The 23,179-nt window shown below is 39.9% G+C and overlaps 2 protein-coding genes across 2 annotated transcripts; one reads left to right on the top strand and one right to left on the bottom strand.

Moving 5' to 3' along the window:
* The first annotated feature begins 1,382 nt into the window (after positions 1 to 1,382).
* Positions 1,383 to 11,922, top strand: sesn4 (sestrin 4). The gene is made up of 9 exons (XM_041990821.1): positions 1,383 to 1,581; positions 8,634 to 8,831; positions 9,019 to 9,201; positions 9,374 to 9,619; positions 10,072 to 10,186; positions 10,366 to 10,490; positions 10,741 to 10,907; positions 11,020 to 11,164; positions 11,293 to 11,922. The coding sequence occupies exons 1-9, from the start codon at positions 1,516 to 1,518 to the stop codon at positions 11,380 to 11,382; spliced, it is 1,335 nt and encodes a 444-aa protein (XP_041846755.1). The 5' UTR covers positions 1,383 to 1,515; the 3' UTR covers positions 11,383 to 11,922.
* A 3,623-nt stretch (positions 11,923 to 15,545) lies between these two features.
* On the bottom strand, positions 15,546 to 22,959 carry foxo4 (forkhead box O4). Its single transcript, XM_041990298.1, has 3 exons — positions 21,005 to 22,959; positions 18,952 to 20,467; positions 15,546 to 18,590 (listed from the first exon to the last, which is right to left on the bottom strand). The coding sequence occupies exons 1-2, from the start codon at positions 21,443 to 21,445 to the stop codon at positions 18,983 to 18,985; spliced, it is 1,926 nt and encodes a 641-aa protein (XP_041846232.1). The 5' UTR covers positions 21,446 to 22,959; the 3' UTR covers positions 15,546 to 18,590; positions 18,952 to 18,982.
* Positions 22,960 to 23,179: the final 220 nt, after the last annotated feature.

Here is a 23,179-nt window from a genome sequence, read left to right as displayed (position 1 = left end):
CATTGTCTCTGCATTGGCATCACTTTTCCAACCCTGAGGCCACGTGTATTTTTGAAATGTAGTCATTGTACTGATGGGGGGGAATAACTGGAAAGCAAAGTGTTCACATTAAATGTGACTAGTTTTAAGACAGAATTCAGAATTGGTTTTTATATTCCTCATTTTGAATATGGTAGATGGAACAATAGATGGATTGTGGGCCTCGAGGCACAAAAGTAAAAAAGTCTCTCCCAAAATACTGCATTCCATTTACCTCGGGAGTCAAAACTTGGAGCCAGAATGAAACATCAAAACTGACCCAATTCAAGATGGAAGTCAGAAAACCAGCAAGAATTATTCACTGACCAATATTACAAATATTAGGAATGCAAAATACATATAATGCATTGTGCATATTTTGTACATACAAACATTGCAGCAATATGTTAGAGGCTGGTCAGAGCCATAGGTGTGGCTAGTTTTATGAGACACAAACTAACAGAAGAAATAATAAATGATTTATTACTGTAGTTATCCCCACTTTTTAAGCACAGGGCAGCTTCGCTAGATTTTGGGGGTGATGAAGTTTCTCTAACTTCCAGAATCAAAATTCAACTTCGATGAATGTCCCAGTTTAGCTTTCCAACAGGTAACTAAGACATTTTGACTTCTAAGTTACCTCTGAACTTCTTCACCCCTACTCACCTTCTCGGTCTGCAGGTAAGCTGGCCAGGTGTTTTTGCAGGTACTGAGGTCCAGAAGGAAGCTCGTAGGGGACAGGGCCTGCTCTATTGTTGCTCCAGAACTGTGGAACCTGCCTTTGCACACTGGAGAGGCCCCTTCACTGCCTACTTTTAAAAATGATCTTAAAACCCATTTTTGTTCTTTGGCTTCCCAACTCAGCAAGACTTAAGTTTTTCATTTGATTGCATAAGTTTGTATTGTATGATAAACGCACTTTATCTTTTGGTTCTTTTGTGTCTCTTTCTTGTACGTTTCTAGAATGAGACTGGAGCTTCCTTAAGCTACAGACCTGCTCAATAATCTGTGTGGGTGGCACAGAAATGACTAACTTTAAATGTCCACCAAACAGCAAAGTTATAATGTAATTCCTCTACAGAAAGCTCCTTCAGAATAACGCTACGGTCCAAGGAACTGCTATGAAGTTGGTAGTCCGACCCTATCTCAGCCTTGGCCTGTTTTTTTTCTTTCTTTTTTTCTTTTTTTTTCTTCTTTCTTTCTTTTTGCCTCTGCGCTGTTGTTTGCAGATGTTCATTAGCATTTAGATATACCCCTCCGGCAGCCAGCTCCGCCTCCTGCGCTTTGATTGGGCACACTGTTACTGGAGCTGTCAGCTTTGCTCTGGGAAGCTTTTCTTTCCTCGGTTAGTCCAGTCTGCAGCTTCAGACTGGCAGCAATCAGCGGTGGACCGGCTATCTTTGTTAGCAAGCTCTAAGAGCACTAACAGAGACTCCAGACGCGTCCATGCAATAGCTAACTTTTTCCAGTCTTTTTTTATTTTACTTTTTTTGGAAAATGATCATCTGTACGAGTAAAATGGAATACCCCTTAAGATCGCAGTGCCAGCGAGTCCAGAAACAGGTAGGGTTATAATGACGACGTTGCCCGGAGTGTAAAATAGTTGGCTAAATCAAGTTTTACCAACATTAGGCTAGCAGCTAACCGAGTAGCGAGAACCGTTCATTCATTTGCCAAAGAAAAGAAAAGCTAAACTTCTAACAGATGCTTAGAGACAATTTTGCGACATTTTATTAGTTTTAAATGTCATTTTATTGACTGCTAGCAGATGGGATAAAAAAGTTACGTAGAATTATTACCTTTTTAGTCTAAACTTTTTAACACAGTGGGGCAGTAACATAAAGTAGAGCAGTTAGCTAGCGTTAGCAAATTAAAAAATAGCTTTACCAAACTTCTGACATAGCTTACCAACTCAGACAAAGGGTCGCCGGGCAAGGGTCTTAGACTTTAATCACATCTGAAACAGAAAAATAATGTTTTTGAGGTGTAATCCAGGATCATGAGCTGTTACATTCCCTCCCCATCCAGACGCAAATTGGGGTTTCCATCTCTAGCAGTTAAAATGTCACGTAAAGCTCGCAGCGTTTCGTCAGCTTCCATCCGTTACTGTTCAGCTAAAAAAAAAAACGTTTTAACTTAAAACGGCTCTGGGTTAGAGTCATTTACGTCGACACGGCTGCAACAGAAGTGTAACCACTGCCCTGCCTTTGTTGTTTCATCGGGGCTGATTTGGGTATCTAATTTCAATATGTGGTTAAATTTGACTTCCATCTTGCTGAAAATGAACAAGGACGTGTTTTCACGGCTTAGACTTTCCAGTATGTGGAGGAAGCTGCAGGTGAAAATGACATCATACCAGGATTTGGGAGAAAAGAGTGTCAGTTTGCTGTGAAGTAATGCAGTACCATTTAAGTGCTCCAATATGAGATATAAAACCATACTAGTGGATAGACTGGGATTGTTGCGACTTTATTCCAGTTTGCTGCCTTCCTATATTTTGGATTCTCATTGTGCGGTTTTTTTTTTCTCTCTCTCTCTCTAAACTGGACTGCCAATCAAACTTGTTTTTCTCCTTAACTGTTGTTTTTTCAACTTGCAACAGAAAGGGGGCGCTGCTCTGAAAGCAGCCTAAAAAGACATGTTTGCTGCAGATTAGAGTCCAGAAATGGAACAAAACAAGCAGTAGTCTGAGCAGCAACGCTGTCGTTAAGTCCAGTAGCCTATGTGCTATATTTCATCTGGCATTTGGACACAGTTTTCTCAGAGTGGGTGCAGACAGTGAGCATTTGTATTATTTCAAAGAAAGATGACAGTTTATAACTACTTAAAGGTATTTGTTAAAATAAACCAATGTAAACTCAGCCTATATCTGTAGTTTAGACAACCCACACCCCTCTTGCGTGTTGGTGAATGAGGCCAGCAATAAATTAGTCTCTTATCAGTTAAATTCGTTTGAACCTGCCTATTGTCCTTGCACTACCTGCCTCTTGTTTACTGACAGATCACTCATCTGCTGTATGTGGGCTTGCAGTTGCCTTTTTAAATCCTGCAAACTGTTTGGTTTGTCATGGTTGTGCTGTATGTGCAGCTCTCATCCCTTCCCTCTTTTGCCTTCTGCAAGCCACTCAGGGGTGCAGCTGGTTTGTTTTGCATTACTCCTTGAGTTCAGGTTGCAGAGCCAAAATCGTCCCTGGCTGTTTGTTTCCGGCGATGAAGGTGGGGTGAGGGGGAAGGGAGTTAATGCCTCCAGGACAGCAGTGCATGATAAGGACAGACCCCATTCAGGCTCAGTCGGAATTCAGATTGAATGTTCTTCTCCTGTATCTGCACCAGCCCCCTCCTGCAGCCCACCACACATTTCTACACTATACAAATTACACATTCATGCTGGCATAATTTTTCCACTTCTTTGTGTGTCATCTTGGATCCCGGGCTCTGCTTCGTGTTGCTGTTTGTACAGTACTGCTGTGTTGTCTGCTAGCTATCAAAGCCTTTCTTTGTCTCCATCCACCTTTTCTCCCCTTAGTGACGTCACCCGTTTTTCATTTCATCCCTGCTTCATGCCACACTATGATCAATATACAAATGACCTCTCCAGTGGCAAGAAATTAGTTTTTTTTTTGTTTGTTTGTTTGTTTTTTCATTATTTTTTTTATTCTTTTTAAACAAGAAATGATCTGCATTTTTGCTTAGAAAAGCCTTATGTGACAAGTTTTTAAAAAAATTTAAAGGCAAGCCTTCAGTTTTAATGCATCTTGTGATCTAAATACATTAACATTGTCACAATCAATCTTTCACAATTGCTCTTTTTCCAAATGAGCTGTTGCTGGGTCCTTTTAGGTTTATTTGCATACAGTATGTTAAAGCAAGATGTGCTTTGTTATTCCATCCAGTTGTCTAGCTGTCTTCCTTGTTGCTTTATACATCCACCCACACGTTTGTTACCTTTTTTTTCTTTTCATGTGGGTGGACAATGCTGAGTGCACTGCCTCGTCAAAAGTACAGCTGTGTGCAGCTTGTGTGGCTTGTTTTCAGGCAATAAAGATGAATCTTTGTGTTTGGATACAGATTTGGCAAAGGATGTCTATCTGAGGCTTTACCCACAGTGTATATTAGTCATAAATATTGATTAGTTAAGGTGATAAAGATTTGTATTTTGAAGATGGGTAGACTATTTGCATGACAGAACTTTAAAACCTAAAAGGCTTATTTAAAGATAGTGATATAAGCTTGACATATCCTTTTTGTGATGGAGATTTTAGAGTATTTTAGAGAATTAATTTTAACAAAATTATTTTAGTTTTTGTATTGTCAGCAGAGTGTTTTAATGTGTGGGATGTGTTATTTCCTGTTTCACCATTGCTCACACCTACTGTAGTTCCTGTTTCGCTTTGAAAATTCTGATGACTTTGTCCAGACATGTTTGAAATGACACAAAATACCAATTTCCTGTTTGGTTGTCACAAATGATGACAAATCACATTTCCTCACTTAAGTTTTTTTTTATTTAATAAAGGTTAAAAAATGTGACTCTTTAAAACTCATTGGCTTTTAGAGAGTTGACTTCTTTTTATACACACTTCAGCTTGTATTTACATTTACATGTACATGACAACTGCTGTACCACCTTTCAGAGAAGCCCTTTTAAATGTTTAGTGGCTTGTGAGGGCAGGAGGTTCACAGTTGAGGACACAGATTTGTAGTTTTTAACCATAATTTATCTAACACATGCAACCTTTTACACTATGAACTAGCTCTCCCTATCTTTTATTTTAAAAAGGTTTTGTCATTGCATCAGGGGATCTCAGTTGTCTGTTTTTCATGAACAATGGCAGCCTTAAATGTGTCCAGTCTGAGGTGTTTTCCATAGGTACTACAGCTATGCTTCAATGTTTACAGTAAAAAACAACAAAACAACAACAAAAAAAACTTTCTTTTGAAATTATTTTTAAAAGGAAAACAAAGGGTCTCTTTCAATGGCAGACTGAGGAGGGAAAAGGTTTATGCCTCCCTACATGTAAAGTCCTTGAGGAATTGTGCTTGAAGGGTGTTTTCTATTTGATATAGGCCTCTGAAATGCTGGTTGGTGCAATACTGTTCCTTCAGTGATCAAGCCAGTCTGTGCTTGATGGAACAGTAACCTAGATTCTGTGGCTCAGCATACTAATCAGTAGCTCCTGTGTTTGGAGAGATACTTATGTGAATGTGCTCTTGTGGGTCTTTGATTGGCAGGCACCTGTGCACTCTACATTCCCTCCTCTCAATTTCTTATGTGCGCTGACAGGCTAAAAAAGGTCAGGGTCCAAGCATGTTTAATTTAGTGCCGCCACACCCTCCCCCCTCTCAATCACTTGGTGTATGAATGTAAATGAATGGGTTTTATGTGTACAGTGTTAACATGCCTTTTTAAGATCCGAGCATTGACTCTATATAGGTCGAGAGGTGGAGCTTTTTGCTGGACCAGGCACAAACCTTCATCCATTGCAGGGAGAAGTGAAATACCACATGAGTCTTCTAGCCAGATAAACATGGTACTGAATGCCAAAGAGCCCTACAGTGCTTACGTTGGGTAACAACATCTTCTAGTCATGCTTTGCCTCTAACATGTGTGATGTAAGTGAAGGTGTCTGACTGGACAGTAGTAATCCTAGACAGCAGTTTGTGTTGTTAAAAGAAGTCTTTGCCAACATTCATACAGTTTAGACTGCAGCAAACAATTTTGCTTTGATCAGTGCTGTGCACCTGGGTTTCGCATACAGGAGATCTAAGTTCATCTCCATGGCTGAGCTCCCAAACACCTTTTCCTAGAGGCCATTGTGTGATGGAGAGAGCTAATAAATGCTTGTGCCAATGAGGCCAAGCCAGCTTCCCTCTCCACATGGGTCTGTTTCTCTTGGCATTAGGCTCCTCAGCCCAGTTGCTCCCATATTTGTGTGTTTGGCCTTATCCATTTCTTTGCTGCTCTCACAGTTCCCTCTTCAAGGCCTCCTAAGCTCAACTTTCACATCAGTTTCATCATTTATGCCTCTTCCCAATGTGTAAATCCCCTTTTCAAAGCACAATTTTAGGTGTTTTTTTTTCTTTCCTCTTATTTCAGCTGTGATTGTTTACTGTCTCCACTTTGATTTCAAGTGAACATTTAACTTAGTGTTTTGTCTCCATTTAATGAATATTTAGTGGATTCATGTGGAGCAAATCACAGCGCAGCCACTACCCTGGCGTCTTTGTCAGCTGAGATGCTGTTGTTTGCTTGTTTCATTTGGGGAAGAACAAATAATGTCAGGAATGTGCTCACTTGCTGACTTCACAGCATCACAGCTGCTCTTCTTCCAAGACAGTCCCACTTGTGCAGATTTAAGGTGTGGAACATGACTCCAGTCCAAAACACAGTCTGAGCCCATCATCACATGGTGTTGACTCTGAAGTCCAACCTTGTCTTTGAGCCAAGAAGCCTTGGCTACAAATCGAAGGCTCATAAATGTTCATAAAGAAAGTCAGCTTGGTTTTGATGGATTTTATGTCCATTTTATTTGCTTCCAAAGTAGCTTTTATGTGCAAGTAATCAGTGTAATGATGAAATCATACAAAAAGAGTACATAAATTCTTAGAGATCAGTTAATGTATCTCATTTCTTCATCGACATAATACTTTTGTCTGTAAAACATATTAGAAAATGTTGGCTTGATGACTTCAGACAGACTGATTGTCCAACCAGGAGTAACAAGAAAAAGCTCTAACCTGTATTTCAGGGCCTTTCTGCCTGATGTACGACCAAAATGATTAACTCGTAAAATGGAATAATTTTCTTTTGGCACAATGTTTCGCCTGCTGCAACTACTTTCAGCTACTACTTTTAGGACGAAGAAGACTGGCTGAGTGAAACACATGCAAAGAAATTAGTGTTATGCAAGATGTTTTTGTAGCTTTTGATTTTTTTTTATTTAACCATTAACTGTTGATTAGCAAACTTAAATGTTATGGCTGGATAGCTGTCTTGGACCGTTTTTATATAGTATATTTACAAATGGTTTAGCGTGGGTTCTCTCCGGGTTCTCCGGCTTCCTCCCTCGTCCAAAGACATGCATGTTAGGTTAATTGGTCACTATAAATTGTCCCTAGGAGGGAGTGAGAGTGTGAATGGTTGTTTGTCCCTATCTGTGTTGGCCCTGCGATGGACTGGTGAACGTGTCCAGGGTGTACCCTACCTCTCACCTGCTAAAAATGCTGGGATAGACTCCAGCTTACCCGTGATGGACGAAGCGTTACAGAGATTGAATGAATGACAAATGATTTATTTATTTTGGAAACACCAAAACCGTTTGCTGTTGACCTAACTTTATATTAATCTTCACCTACAATCGGTGAACTAAACGACATCCTTGTAGTCCAGTGGGTGAAAGAAAATCTGCTTTTCTTGAATGTAGTAAAAACAAACTGCACGTTTTTTGATTCTTCTTATTGTATCAGCGATGACCCACAATTGAATCTGAAGATTGAGGGGATGCTTCTTGAGCAGGCACATGAGGCTAAACTTCTGGGCATAGTTATTGATGACAGACTATTATGGGATACACATAGCAACAAAATGACAGCTAAAATTGGTAAAATTATCCATTAAAGGAAGTGCTGTGTTTTTAACATTTAATGTAACAAAGCAAACCACCCAAGCATTGATATTATCATACCTTGACAGTTCTTCATGTGACTCGATAAATAAACTTCAGATGGTTCAGAACTGAGCAGCCCGCACAGCACTGGGTTGTAGTTATAAGGCAAATGTTACTCTAATGTAAAGGAATTTAAATAGGTGTTTTTAATGCCAATGGATTACTTTATTCATTGTTAGTATTTTTAGGAACATAATTTTAACTACGATCCCTTCTAAATTATATCAGAATTTAGGGTTTAGCAAAGATAAACATAATCAAGACTTGTGGTAGCTAATAATTTCACCTATTGTAAAAGTAATTTTATTAAAAGAACAGTTTTATTTAGAGGAATGAATGAATGGAATGTACTTCCAATGAATATTTAATCTAATAGCACTAAATTTATACTTAAACAGTACTTTGTAATGTCACCAAAATATTTCACGATAGTATATTATGATAATTTGCTGCTAGTCTCTATAAGGATTTGTTTTAGCTCTGTTATTATTGTCATAATATTATTGTAAACATCGCTATTTTTTTTAAGTTGGCATACTGATGCTAGTGCTGTGCATGCTGCTAAAATAATTCCAAGGCCCTTATTATTATTATTATTATTATTATTATTATTATTATTATTATATACTGATAGTGTGCATGTATGCTTGTATATTAAGGTAGCACCTATATTCATTGCTCTTGTATAACCACGAAAAAACTATATATTACTTGTTTGTGGATGCTTAACTGTTTAGTTTGTATAAATGATTATTATTTATGAAGGACCCCAGGAAAAATAGCTGTGTCTTCTTGCTACCGCTAAAAGGGATCCTAATAAAGGAAAGAAAGAGAGAAAGAAAACGAATCGGTGGAAAGTCCTCAGTTTGCACACTGCAATAATAAACAACTTGATTGTTTTTAAGTTTTTAAATTTTTTATTTTTACTTTATTTTCTGGCTTTTGCAGGTGATGATGAATAGAGAGAAGGAACGAGTGTCGCTTCTGTTCATGAAAGCTCTGGTCAGCAGGGGAAGTGTGGACACCGTGTCCCAGCAGATGGCGTCTCACCGTCAGTATCTGGAGAGCTTCCTGCGCACACAGCATTACATCCTGCACATGGATGGCCCCCTGCCGCTGCCCTACCGCCATTATATTGCCATCATGGTCAGTGACCTGTTTGCTGTTTTGGGTGCACATTAAGGACCTAACTAGTTTTCATGTGGTGTACTTTAGACTAAACAAACAGCAAAAGTGGACAGGGATCATACCAATTTGATGCAGATTTATCATGAAACGTGCTTTTTTGAGTTTGTCATTTGGTGAAATCTGCCTCCTTAACTTTCCCTTCCAGGCTGCAGCGCAACATCACTGCAACTACCTGGTGTACCTGCACTCAGCCCAGTTTCTGAGGGTGGGCGGGGACTCTTTGTGGTTGCAGGGTTTGGAGGCGGCCCCCCCTCGCCTTCGCCTCCTTGATCACATCAACAAGGTGCTGGCGCACCAACCTTGGCTCACCACTTGCTCCCACATTCAGGTATGAGGAAAAAGACCTCAGACTAACTGCATATAGCAAAGCGTATATAGACCGTACAGTTAAACTTGGGAGAATAATCATTTAAAATGTAATTTATTTGTCTTCTTTTTTTTTCTCCTCTCATAATCATGTGATCATTGCAGTGTTTTATTTGTGTCTTGTCTATTTGCAGACGCTGCTAAAGGCAGGTGAGCAGTGCTGGTCGCTGGCTGAACTGGTACAGGCGGTAGTGATCCTGGCTCACTGCCACTCCCTCTGCAGCTTTGTGTTTGGATGCGAAACGGACTCTGACTTTGTCCCTTTCTCCAAATCTCCCAATGGTACCCCGCCGACGCTTTGCCTCTTCGATGCCGCCAATGGCAACACTAATGTGCCCCAGTCGCTTGCAACTCCATCTGAACATATAACACGACGACGGGTAAACAAAAACCCCTAAAGGGCTGCATAAATTCATTCTGTCCTTTAAAAGTCATCTTAAATGTTTGCAATGCTCAGCTACATCTAAAGTGTATTTTGTTTTATTTTTAATGATGCAGAACATAGATTTATTTACAAAATATTATCTTTAGCATTAATAAATGCATCATTTAGTCTGAACTGTTTGGAAGATATTTCAGATTCTATTGCTTATCCAAACAAAAATATTGTGCATATATAATTAATTTTTTTTTAATCTCAGGACATACAGTTCATAAGGGCGGGCAGAGTTGTTTAATTTTCCATCCACCAACTCTTGAATCTTTTTATAGTTGTTTTTACCAGAGTTCTTTAGTCATCACATTAATCTGGAGTTCTGTAAAAAAAATGTATGTAGTATGCATGATGGTTCATTTAACTTTATTTTTGCATCGACTTGTATTTTTTTGTCAGTCTTTGGACTCCAGTTGTGACATGGTGTGTCTAAAGGAGAGGATCCAGAAATCCCAGGAGGAGTGCGAGAAGAGAGAAGAGCGCTTTTTGCAGACGCAGACACTCCAGCAAACAGGTGAACTTGCTAAAACAGAAACACACACACTTACATACCAAAGACGATGATGTTTACACTCACTTCTGATGGTTATCTTGAGTGTGAATCACATGGTATGAAACTTGAGCAATTACCCCCTCATGAGCCATGATGCACTCTCTTTACCCTTCCTCTGCTGTCATCATCTCTTTTTTTAGACATGGAAGATGAGGAGGAGATAATGTGCTTGGCAGATCCGTCGCGTTTCATCACAGACCCTGACTTTTGCTATCAGGAGTTTGCCCGCAGGGATGAGGACCACTTCCAAGTGTTGAGAGTTCAGGTGAGGATGTTGCTTCTGTACATGCGTCAGTAAACAACTGTGTATCATGATGTTCCACATGGTTACTACCTAAATTGCAATCTAAATGTGGTGTCTGTAGCAGTTTTATTTTTTAACCACATTGACACGTTAATTCACAAATGCCAAGACATGAGAGAAAATAATTTAATAAATTTCTTTGACCAGCAGCAGAGACATACAGGGTGTGGTATTTATCGTGTGGCGCTAACTTCATGCATTTTCTGTGCAGGACTATTCATGGGAAGATCATGGCTTCTCCCTGGTCAACAGATTGTACTCTGACATAGGGCACCTCTTGGATGACAGATTCAGGAGTGTTACCACCCTCCCCTCATTCCACAGTCCCGACCTGAGGAGGGCGATCTGGAATTACATCCATTGTGTGTTAGGAATACGGTGAGAAAACCACTTCATTCTGTGATCCTGCTGATAACAGAATGTTGTACATGCACAAAACCTGTTTATCATGATAATTAGCGGATTAATGTGTGCGCGATTTTGATCACAGCTATGACGACTACGATTATGGAGAAGTGAACCAGTTGCTGGAGCGGGATTTAAAACTGTACATCAAGGCCGTGGCTTGTTTTCCAGATGCCACAAAAACAACAGAGTATCCACTGAGTTGGACTCCGCTAAAAACTTCAGAAAGGGTAGGAGTGTTTTCACAGATTGTTAAAGGTGGATTAAACTGGAATATTTGTCCTTTTTCTGTAAGTTAAACATGACGTTACATCAGCTTTGTTTTCAAAATCTGAGCATTTGTCTTTCCTCTTCTCAGATACACATAAACTTACTAATCATGGAGGCCCGGCTACAGGCGGAGCTGCTTTACGCTCTGAGAGCCATCACTCAGTACATGATTGCCTGAGCTCTCAGAGAGGCCCAAAGTTAAAACTCTTTGCCGGTACAGAGAGACCCAGAGGCACGAAGACATCTGAACTGCAGACAGTGACGTGGGACAAGAGCGGCACTTTTCTCTTTTTTTTTTTTTCTTTTTCTTTTTTTAAGGACACAGAGCTCGATTGTTCGTAGCCGTGTCTCATGAATGTGCTTTCTCTCTTTCAAATTTTATGTATTTATACCATATTGTGCCACTCCCCCTTCTTTATCCCTCCTGCTGCTTGTCTTTTTGTGAAGTCCTCTTAGATTCTGGCTCTCAAAAAGTTATGTGCAATTATTAGAAGGTATATTCATTTTACCTGTTGTCTTGTGTTCCTGTTTAGTCTGTGGGAAACTGCGTGGTTGGAGCAGTGTGTTTCTAGTGGCCAACACTCCTTTTTTATTTAGACAAGTCTCCTTTTGTATTAACTATGCTTTCCCCAAAAATAAGGAAAAAAAAAGACTCTTTTGTAGAAGTTGATTGAATGTAAATGGGAGACCAGGGCCTTTGTTTTTATTTTTTTTAAATGGACAATCCTTGTCAGTGTTGGAGGAGGATAATTCAGTGGACTGAGAGACAACATTTTAACTCTCCCTGACATTTTGTATTAATGCTGGTCAAGAACAAACGGCCGTGACACTGCTGGAAGTTATCACATAACTATAGTTTCTTTTAATAAGCACTTTTTAAACTTTATATATTTATAATGCAATGTAGCTCATAAGTAGACATTAAGACAAAGTTTGTGGGTCCGATGCCTTTCTTCTCCACCTTGTAAATTTTAGACTTTGTCCTCAAAGTTTCAGATTTTGCTTTTGTCCTCCACCCTGCATTTCTGAGTAATATTCCATTTGAGAGAATTCAGCCAACCCTTGTTTTTCTTAACATTCAGCTCAGGGCTGAGACAGAAGAATTTTGAAGACAATGTTTGCAGAACAAAACATTTGTACCTCAATCAGTGGTTCCCAAACTGGGTGGTGGTGGTGGGGGAAGGGGGGCTATACCAGGTGGGGTGCAGCTAGGCTAAATAAAACTTTTTGCTCAGCTAGCAAAATATGGACAAAATTTATCAATGGACAAATGGTGGTGAATTAACAAATTTCATCTTCCAAAAGAAACATGGTGGGTAATGAAGCCAGACACGTGTGTTGTATGTCGCAAAATATCAGCATCTGACTGTATGAAGCCACACAAGTTAAAACCCCACTGTGGAGCTTCTGATCCTGAACACAAAGAAAATCCTTTTGATAACTTTAGAAACAAACGACCTAACTGTTGTAAATAGAGTTGTTTTACTAAAGCAGCTTCTATTTCATCTAAAGCTCAACTTACCTGAAGTAGTTTGCAGTTTAGGGGAAAAAGTTTGGGAACCACTGCCCTAAACAAATCTGAGGAGGTCAGTGAACTGTTTACTACAGTGATGCTTAAGCTGAGCCATTCGCAGGGTTTATCCTCTTTTTACTTAAATGATTGTTAAGTCAAATTGGAATAAATAATTCAAATTTCACAGATGAGGATCATTTAGAAATACCCAATAGTAGATCTACACTGTTTCCAAGTTCAGATTAACATTATTTTTATTTTTTTTTTGCATGGACTGTATCAAGTTTATTTTTAAGTAAAATTCCATGTTATAATTTGCAAAGCAGAACAATGTGCAAATTGTATCTTTCTTTTTCCTGTCTTTCATTTTTTACAGTTTTTGGTCACTTTCTGAGTACTTTTGTGTTTTTCTGGGTGTGACTGTAGGACCTCCTTGTACTACAGCCTGGATAGACGTAGAGGTTTTGCTGACTGTAGAATTAGAATTAGCGACTGTAGGATGTTGAAAAGAAACAAGTGCATATCGACAAACGCTAAAGAGCTGTTAACACAGGTGCCTTCAGGCTGAAACTGGAGCGCTGCTCAATTTTGGAGAGATGTTACTGCTGAGGCTGAATGTGGGTTGTCATTGCAACTAGTGTGAAACTTGTGACTGTTGAATGGGAACAGTTTTGTTTTCCTGGTTGTCGGCAACATTTCTGATAAATGTTGCTACTGTGAACGCCCATGTTTCCTGTTGGACATCTTCTACAAGCCTCAGCAACTCAGTGAGAGCCTTCGACACAGATGGATGTTAAAATGGACAATAATAATAATTAAAAAATTATAATAAAAAGAGCAAAGTGCAAAGGCAAAAAAAAATGTTTTTTGAAAATGTGAAGAATTGTTTTCTATAAAGATGCTCTGTGAAAATAACTGCTGTCTGCTGTTTTATCTTCTTTCACACAGTATTCCTTATAAAGTCATGTTTGGGTCTGTTTACCAAATTGCACAAACCCTTAACCAAACAGCCCCAAAGAAAGCTGCAAGTCATACTTTCAACCTTCATTTGAGCCATTTTAATTTGATAACATAAAAATATGCTCAAATTTGATTCAGTCTCAAAACCTTCAACTTATAAAAACTTTCCTGGAAAATGTACAGTGGAAATGATGTTCAACAGACTCACCTGACAAGATTCTCTTGGACCTGGGAACTCAGGCTTTATTTGTCAAACCTTGCCAATCCACCTTCCAATATCCAACCTCAATTCCTTAAAAGTTGCAACTAAAATGTTAAAAACAGGACTCATTTTGATGGAAAATAATTTGCTAATTTTGAACTTGAGATGCTGTCTCAAAAACTGGAACAATAGGGGCAATAAAAGGATGTAAAGGGAATGTGTACAGATTAAAAACAACTGGAGAAGAATTTGAGAACTAATTATGTTAAATGGTAACAGGTCAGTAATATGACTGGGTATAAAAGCTTTTCAGAGAAGCATAGCCTCAGATGTAAAGATGAGCTGATGTTCACCAGCCTGTGACAAAATGCATCTAAAAAATGTTTCTCAACTTGAAATTGTGAAGACTTGTTGGATCCCACTATCCACAGTGTATAGTATCAAAAGATTTAGAGAATCTGGAAGGAATCTCATGGGACAAGGCCAGAGATTAAACCTGAAGGCTCATGATCTTAAACATTTACATTGTTAGTCAGTTGATTGTGTCAGACTAGAGTCTGGGTGCTGAACTGACCTGCCTGCAGTCCAGGCTTTCACCAGCAAAATTGTAGCATCGCGACACACTGAAAATCCAGCACTGTTGAGCAGCCCTGCATCAGAAAAGAACAAGACAACAATCCTCTCTTAAAACTCCAGCCACTGCTCTCCCCACTTCCTGGACTTTTACAGACAGTTGTTAAAAGAAGAGAAAATACTGCACAATGTTAAACTTCAACTTAATCCAACTTTTAAAAAAATGTGTTGCTGCCATCAATGTCAAATGGGCTAAAATGTTCCATAAAAAAGTAAAATATCTCCATTTCAGCATCTGATATATTGTTGAGGATTTATAGAAAATCAAATATGGGCTTAAGATATTTACGCATAATTGCATTTTGTTTTATTTTTTACACAGCATCCCTGCTTTTTTGGAATTGGAAGCGTAATTACTAATGTACTCCTCTTCTAATATTGAGAAGGTCTAACTCATTTATCCCAAGAGAGCTGTGACCAGTCAGAGTGCAAACAAAGAACCTATTTATTAGGACTAAATCAGTTGGATCTTGTGAGTTGTGGGTGGAGTTTGTTGTGGATTGAGGTAGTTTTTCACAGATTCCTTCAGATGGCATCAGGAAACACAGGAGTTTGGTGGCTGAGTGAGCCTTGCTGAGGAGGTTTTTGAAGGACCGTGACTTTCCTGTAGGGGGAGGTTGTCACTGTAGGGAAGTGCTGTTGCTATGCAGGGGGTGTAGCGGGTGTCAAAATGTTTAAGTAGGTGCCAAGTGTCAAAGTATAAACAATGTGGATGATACAGATCATATGCTGAAATTTGATCATTTCACACACTTTGGCTTATAGATGTTCGCTCCACCCCCTTGCACTTTGATTTAGCTTTCTCATTGCCAACCATTGATTAAATATTTTTGGTCCCATTATGTAATAAAAAACTCACATGTGACAATCCCACCAAAAGTACAAAACACATCTATGTGCCTGTCTTTAGATATTGTGACACACGCACCAAAAAAAATAAAAAATAAAAATAAAAAATCTAGAACAACAGCGACCTCTAGTTGCAGACATGTGGACGTTTCTAGGATCACCAAATAAAAAAATACAGTCAAAGTGGGTTAAACAGTTTATTGAATTGGTTTCTGCTGTTCAGAACTGTTTTGTCGTCTCTGGCTGACTTTACAATGAGTAAAGAAAAAAAAGAGTGGGATACAGAATGAGAGAAGAACTATCAACATGATTAAAAATCATGGACATTAATTGGCTTACACACAACTCATCATTCCCATTTGCCTGTACTGAAAACACAAAATGACCCTTGCTGAAAACTAAATGCTGTAACAAACAGGGGAATTTTGAAGTGTAAAACATACAGGGACTAACTGCTACTTTAAGACAACTGAAAGAAGTACATAGCTTTGTTATATAAGGAGAGATATAAGAATTATTAACACCACACTGACTGCTTCAAGGCAGTAACCGTAAACTAGAATAAAGCAGCCACCGCAGACCTGTTCATTACGGGCCATTATTTCAGAAAAAATTAGATTTGATGCAAATGAATCTACAAAATTAAGGTTATGATTGACAATAAGAAATTATGCTTTTTTTTTTAACAAGTTGGTCTTTTGAATTTCGATTAAAGTGGCCAAGTTGTTAGACATGTAAAGATAAAAGAAAGAAGGAAAGGGGCTGTTGATTGTGCCATTACTTCTACGTTAACCTAGATCTAATTTGCCAGTGGGGAAAATTCGAAGGCCCTGATATGCATCATTGCATCGTGGCGTACTCCAGTTACGTCACAGATTAAATCATCTAGCACCATTTAAAGAAGAAGAATAAAATGAAAACATTTATGAAAGGAAAAGGAGAGTGCTTTATACAAATCAGAGGCTAACAAATCCACACAGCTACAGTGAAATGATGAGTTTAAATTGCAGGGGCTGTTATGTCTGATCACAAAAAGAAAAAAATATATATACACAAAAGTTTAAGAGGAAACATAAATTGAAGACTAGTGTTTTAAATATTGGCAGACAAAAACTAAGCTAAAAAAAATGGGACAGGCTAGTATTGATATGCATCGCTGGACAGACAGAATACATTTTCCTTTAGGAGAAAAGGAGGGACAAAAAAGGAAGTGAAATTCAGATCAGCTCTTTTTAAGACAGAGATGTCTCCAGGAAAACAAAGATGTGGCATGTTAGTTTCCAGTTTGCCTCGACAAAGAATTGTGCAAAATAAATAGCTTTTGATATTATCCGTTTACATCTGTGCACAGCTGTCTTTCCGGTTGTTTTTCTTCTGAGAGGTAACTGTTGTATGAGTCTCATTTTGAGATGAGAATTTTGTGGCATACTGCTGCATTTGCGCCAGATTTTTTCTTGGAATAAAACAAACAAGCATAAGAAAAAGCACCAAGCAAGTGGCTGGGAATTGTGGCTAACACAATCAAGTATTTGCCTCATTCGTCCAAGAGAGAGAGGAAAAAAAAAAAGTTATAGGCAACTTTTGCAAAGCTTATGTACAACCAAGGATACTGTGTCAAGCCCAAGCACTCCCTAAATACCATGCAAATGCAAAATTAGTGTTCCTTTGGTTATGTAAAAAAAAAAAAAAAAAATCTACATGCATCTTCTCATCCTTTACAAAATAAATGTATAGAAAATTACGTTAAAATTATGAGTACGCTTCCTCCAATGTAAAAAAAAAAAAGTAATATATTCATATGTATTAATATCTGATTCATTTCCATCTAAATTGTATATTAAAACTATAATCAAATATATTCTTCTGAATTAATTCTTTAATGTTAGTAAATGAGAAGCATCCTAATTCCCCTTCCTAACAATTTATCAGGACCATGTTAAATAGCAAAAGCCTTCAAGAAGTGATTTTTCAAATTTCCTTCAAGATATCATTTACCTCTCCTGATAGGTCTGCATAGCGTGCCGTCAAGTACATGTGCAACATCTATATTACACCTCTCTTTTAAAAGATAACATACTCTCTTAAACTGAAATGGTACACATTAAGAATGGATGTATTCTCATAGTTTGGGGTTCCTGTATCACAGGAAACCTAAGTGCTTTGAAAATGCAGAGACTTGAGGAGAAAAGATGGAGAAGAAAATATATAAATCAGGTATATTATTTGACAGAGGAGGCATTCTGCTGTCTTTGACAGTATAATACTTGGCCAACCAATCATTCGCTAGCAAAAAACAAAACAAAAAAACTTGAATGCCCCATGTATAGATTTAAAAATCTCATTTCTTCTTCTTTTCTTGTTAAATTTATCTGCACATCTGGGATTTGAAAACACCGCCCTCTAACTTACATCTACCCTAACACACCAAAGTCAAGTCAAAAATGCCAAATGCCAAACTACACTATTAACTGTTTAGTCATTGGATTCAAATGGAGAAAAAAACAACAACAACAACAACAAAAAAAACATTAAAACTTTTTCTTCTGTCTTTGATAAATCTAAAGGAAGTCCGGGTGAGATGTGAAGCCATTGGTGACTGAAACATTTTATATCTCCAGTCTTCCAGTCTTTATCTTCCACCTGATCACAGCCCATCCCTCGAAGCTCCTCTCTCTGGAGATAGGTGCAGATTGTGTTCAGGTGGTCAAATAGCATTTCGTCGGAAAACTCATGCTGAGTAAAAATTTGCACAAAACTGGCCATTTCTGCCCCCCCTCCACAAAAACATTTTAAAAAGTCTACAAAAACCAGCTTCGCTTCAGCAATATCTGTGTCACTGTATCCACCATTAAGCTATTCTGGTGCAATATGACTGAAATGTGAACTCCCAGCAGAGGAGAGTATATGATTTGTCTTTTCACTCCAAAAATATTATGTCAAACATCTTTAAAAATCATCTGTTCGTATTATAGAAAAATGGCTAGCAGCCAAATCGTTGCCAAGTGTTATAAAGAATAAAATAATTGAGAAAAACTGTGCATAGTGGCCTGAATTTCCTCCCTGTCCTCTGCATGTCTTGGCACATGACGCGAGTGAGGCCTGGATTTGCTGTTTAAAGTCCAAGAGAACTCTGTATTTAAAAAAAAAAAGTTATCTTCCACCAGCTGGGAGGAGGAATGCACTGGTTGTTCTGTCATTTTGTGAGGTTATGCTGATTGAAGATCAGTTTCTGCAAGACAAGATGATACAAAGGTCATCTGTGTTGCTGCTGATTGGTTCATAAATAAAGATAATCTCAGTGATGCACTTAACATCTTATTTACATGCATGTGTAGCAGTATGTGTGACAGTAGAACTCAAACAATTATCTTAATGAGGCTGAAAATGACTAAAAATAACTTTGATTTCATACCGTAAACACGTATTTTATCCATTACTTTTTAGACAAGGCTAAATTTTAGCTCCAGCTTACCAAATGTGAAGATTTAGATGGTTTCTCTGTTTTTCAAAGTAAATATATTTGCTTAATTGCATTTTAAATGGATTTATCATCTCTGCTAGTTACAGACCAGGAGTAAAAGTTGATGTACCTGACTAATTTTTGCATGTTGGGTTGAAGAATTAGCTGGGCACCCAGTTGTGAGCGGAGCCTTGTGTAGTGGCTGTGCCTGTGTAGCCTTGACCTCCAGGCAGTATGGGGTCAAAGTTGAAATCAAGGCCATCTCCATCCATGAGGTCACTGTTGATTATGTAGTCCACATCACAATCCAAGTTTTCAGTGAACATGTCTATGTCCAAGTCTGTGGGCAGCCGGTCCTGGCAGTTGGGGAAGTAAGACGGAGCTCCGAGCTGACTCATCCCCTGCAGGTTTGTGCCAGGATTGGCTGTGGCAACGGGCCCTGTGTGATGAGAACCCACGGCTGGCACAGGGGCGTGCTGGTCTTTGAGAGCAGAGACGTGCGATGGGTCCTGAGACATACCTGAGAGGATCATCCCCAAGCCCATCTGAGAGTGATGCTGGTGTTGCTGCTGCTGGTGGTGAAGGTGATGCTGCTGTGGCTGTATCTGAGCCTGCAGCGCCATCGGTGCCACTGTGTTTGGCTCAAGCCCTTTACCCAGCAGCAGCTGGTTGGGTTTGGGCCTCACACCCACCATAGATGGGCCCAAGCCCATTTGGCCCACGTTTCCAGGATTGGGCATGAGGGACTCCACCTGAGTCATCAAAATATCGCTCGGAGGAGGGGAGTCAGAGGTGAGTAGTGCCTCCAGGCTGGATGGAACATGGGTGCTGTAATGGCTGCTCCCACGAGAGCTGGAGCTAGACATGTTGAAGAGTGAGTTGCTGAAGGCTGTAGGCTCTTTGCTGTTTGGTCCACAAAGAGAGACAGGGGCTGGGGTCCCGGTGTGAGAGGGGGCCTGTGGGAGGCTGGATGACTGCAGCTGATGAAAGGAGGGGAAGCTGGAGCCTCGTGGCAGCAGAGTAGAGGCTGAAGGCAGTGGAGTGGGGGGTGCTGGTGGGGCTGTGCTGGGGCTGGCCCCTCCCTGCTGCCCAGTCATCAAGGTGAGGTTGTCAATCAGATCCAGCTCCTCCATGAGAGTCTCAGTGAGGGTGGGCTTCAAGCTGCTGGCTGTGTATCTCCCCAACAGTCCATCCTCAGGCAGGTTATCATCCTCCTCCTGCCCAGGAGCGATGGGAGACAGACGTCCACTCAGGGTGCTGGCGTTAGAACTTGTACGAGGGCGGAAAGTGGTCCACATGTCATTGTCATCCAGACTGCCACGGGACGAGGGGCTGCTGCTGTTGACCCCCCATTTAGGAAACTGCTGGGACGAGTTAGGGCTGTCAGCATTAGCTGAACCTGTGCTGCCATCACCCTGCATTACTCCTCCGGCACCAGCTGCTCCTGCCGCCTTCTTGGTCTGCTTGGCCCTCATGCGACTCTTCAGCAATTTGCTGCTGTTGTCCATGGAGGCAGCCCGACGACGAGGAGCCTTTCCAGTCTTCCCTCCTTCTGGATTAAGCATCCACCAGGAACTCTTTCCTGTCGATTCATTGTGTACTCTTAGGAACTTGTTGTGGAGTGATAAATTGTGGCGAATTGAATTCTGAAAACCAAATGTGGGAAAAGTTAAGTCAAACAGAAAGTTTAAAATAAACACTATAAAACACTAAAGTCTGAATTACACTAAAAAAAACTCATGTTTTAGTCATAAATGAAAAGAAAAAAATGCAATTGCAACCTCCAGGTGACAGGGCATCAAGAATAAAGAAATGAAAGCCAGAATATTCAGGTAGATAAACTCATTCAGCATATTTGCTAACTTTATGTTCAGTTTTTGGTTTGCATCTGATTATGTACATCTTTGTTTTATAAACTCAGAAAACGTGGTAAAAACTAGGAGACAAATACAGACTAATAATTATAACAATTACTGTATTTAGGCTTACAGCAAATTAAAACTGATAAATGTAAAATGACTATATTAGTATATATTGACAGCACAGCTACAAGTAATATCAAACATCAACTGTGGGCCTCCTCAAACATTTTGAAGAGGTATTTAATTTCAAATAAACAAAAACGGCCATTGGAAATATGAATTTACTTTTTTCCTTATTGACCATTAAAATGATGTGTTCACCTTCCAGCCTGCTGAGCTGTTGCTGTCTCCTTTGTCTCTGAAATAAGGCACTGTTTTCACCATCCACTCGTATATCTGAGCCAGGGTCAGCCTCTTCTCCGGAGAGTTCTCGATGGCCTGGCTTATCAGATCAGCGTAGCTCTGGTTCCCCCACGCGTTGCGCCGGGAAGATCCTTTGCGGGGCGTCGTGCTGGCTCCGCCCACACCGGCCACGACCCCGCCCTCGATAGACGCCAACGCTTTCTCGGGCTCAGACGTGATTTGCTGCGGTTCGGGTTTGTCCTCGTCAGCGGGCGGGGTCCCGGCGGCGGACTCAGTGCCATCCGTCCCCTCCTGTTTGACAACCGAGATATCGGGTCTTGGGAGCGGCCACGTGCAAGAACGGGGTCTGCTCTGTGGCTCGAAATCTGGGTCAATGGGGGGCATCGATGATTCTTCCATGGTTGCTCTCTAAAACTTCCTCTGACAAAGCTGGATTTCACTTACAACATTTACCTTTCTAAAAGTTGATCTGTGACGCGTTTCCAAACTTTCTGACACACACAAAATATCCTTGAGCCAGGGCGGGGGTGTCAACTGAGGGGCCCAGAAAGGAGACGCAATAATCTGGACACACCAATGGACTCGGTTAATCCTCAGATTGGAGATTAGGGAACCCAAATAATCTCCTTAATAGTAACTATCATAAACCTTCCGTTTTGTATAGAGTGAAGGAGGGCTGACGGGAGTCCCTTTGTTTGAATGAAATAAAAACAAAAGTGGGGGAGTGGTGTGAGCACCAAAACATCTGAATGTACAGAGGTTTTGGCTCATCTGTAAATGAATGAAAAAAGTCTGAAATGTATTTGCATACAAAATAATGCCATTCCTAATTATAAACAATCGATTAAAAGTTTTTGTTAAAGGTTAAAAAAATCATTTAAATGTCTATAAAAATTGTAACACGATCAATATTAATGAATGAATCAAAATACAGAATTACTTCGTGCCAAATATGTCAACACACGCGATGTTTTTACTGTAAAACTACGCACACAGGGATTAGCTGGGTACCGTTACAAAGGAGCTCCTGATGACAACCCCTGTACTTGTAAACAACAAGCTCTCCACAAAGACAAGAAAAAAAAACTTAGTTAAAACGTTTTTTCTTTTTTAAGAATACCCAACTAGTCCACAAACAGTCAATAGTAACTGCAGCTGAATTAGTTATGAGTGAAAATACCCGGCCGCTGCCTGTCCGAGTAGCCGGTTTGTGCTGCCCCAAAGTGTAGCAACAGTTCAGAGACGCTGGCGGTTGTCTCTGCTGGCTGTCTGGAAAATACAAACAAGCTAATTTGAAGAAGAAGCAGAAGAAAAAGGCGCCCTTGGATAGAGCTTTATAGTGTTTACGGTAGTTAAAAATGTGAAAAGAACAAAAAATGTAGTAAGAAAAGTCCGAGCCTCAGGTCTGCACGATTCGCCACATTGCGGACAGGCGCATGTCACCATCTGCCATGTTTCTCCACACTCCTACCGCGGCACACGATGCTCGAAGAAGCGCTATAAAAGCCTCTCGAACGAGGCCTGGATTGCGACCGATGTTAACCCAGCCGTTTCTGTAATTGAACCTCGCAGTTTGTACCCAGGTGCTGCCTGAAGCTGTGTCGCCCGGAGGTCGGTCGGCTCCCAGTCTCCGTACTTTGAAATCAGCACGATAGCCACCGTAATGTTAGCTGCTTAAGCTCCTGCTACTCCAGAGTTCACAATCCGTGAAAAAGTCAGTGAAAAGCTTTAGATAACTTCCCCCAAGTAGCTATTTCCAATCGGTGAACACTTTTGTTAAACTTCGTGTCGTTGTAGCGGTCCAAAAATATACTTCTTCCCTCTCTTTTTGACTTGTTTTGCTTTGTTTTGTTTTGACTCGAGGCGAAGACTCCCTTCTGACGTCTGTTTACCACTGTCAGGCAACGCAATCTGCGCCTGCGTAGAAAGGAACTCTGGGAAACCGAGTCACTCATATGACAGACGGAACAGACGTAAACAGCATGTACCTGCATTATGTAACAGTTTATGAAACTGTGCTAAGTACACTTAGGCCATTTAAGATATTACTGGTCATTAAAGAGACAAAACCAGTAATAGAACATAAAACTAAAGAACTGCTTGTTTTAATCACAATTTTTAAAGGATTTTTTT

The sequence above is a fragment of the Melanotaenia boesemani genome, chromosome 7, assembly GCF_017639745.1.
Source record: "Melanotaenia boesemani isolate fMelBoe1 chromosome 7, fMelBoe1.pri, whole genome shotgun sequence".
NCBI classification, from domain to species: Eukaryota; Metazoa; Chordata; class Actinopteri; order Atheriniformes; family Melanotaeniidae; genus Melanotaenia; species Melanotaenia boesemani.
Note: the sequence above shows the minus strand (reverse complement) of the source record. Positions and strands in the feature narration are given on the sequence as shown.

Bases quoted from the DNA above. Each gene is read 5' to 3' on its own strand.
- foxo4 (XM_041990298.1), bottom strand. From the start codon at position 21,445: ATGGAAGAATCATCGATGCCCCCCATTGACCCAGATTTCGAGCCACAG. The intron at 20,468-21,004 runs GTGAACACATCA...TTTGGTTTTCAG, and splicing joins ACAGCTCAGCAGGCTGGAAG to AATTCAATTCGCCACAATTT.
- sesn4 (XM_041990821.1), top strand. From the start codon at position 1,516: ATGATCATCTGTACGAGTAAAATGGAATACCCCTTAAGATCGCAGTGC. The intron at 1,582-8,633 runs GTAGGGTTATAA...TGGCTTTTGCAG, and splicing joins GCCAGCGAGTCCAGAAACAG to GTGATGATGAATAGAGAGAA. The intron at 9,620-10,071 runs GTAAACAAAAAC...TTTTTTTGTCAG, and splicing joins AACATATAACACGACGACGG to TCTTTGGACTCCAGTTGTGA.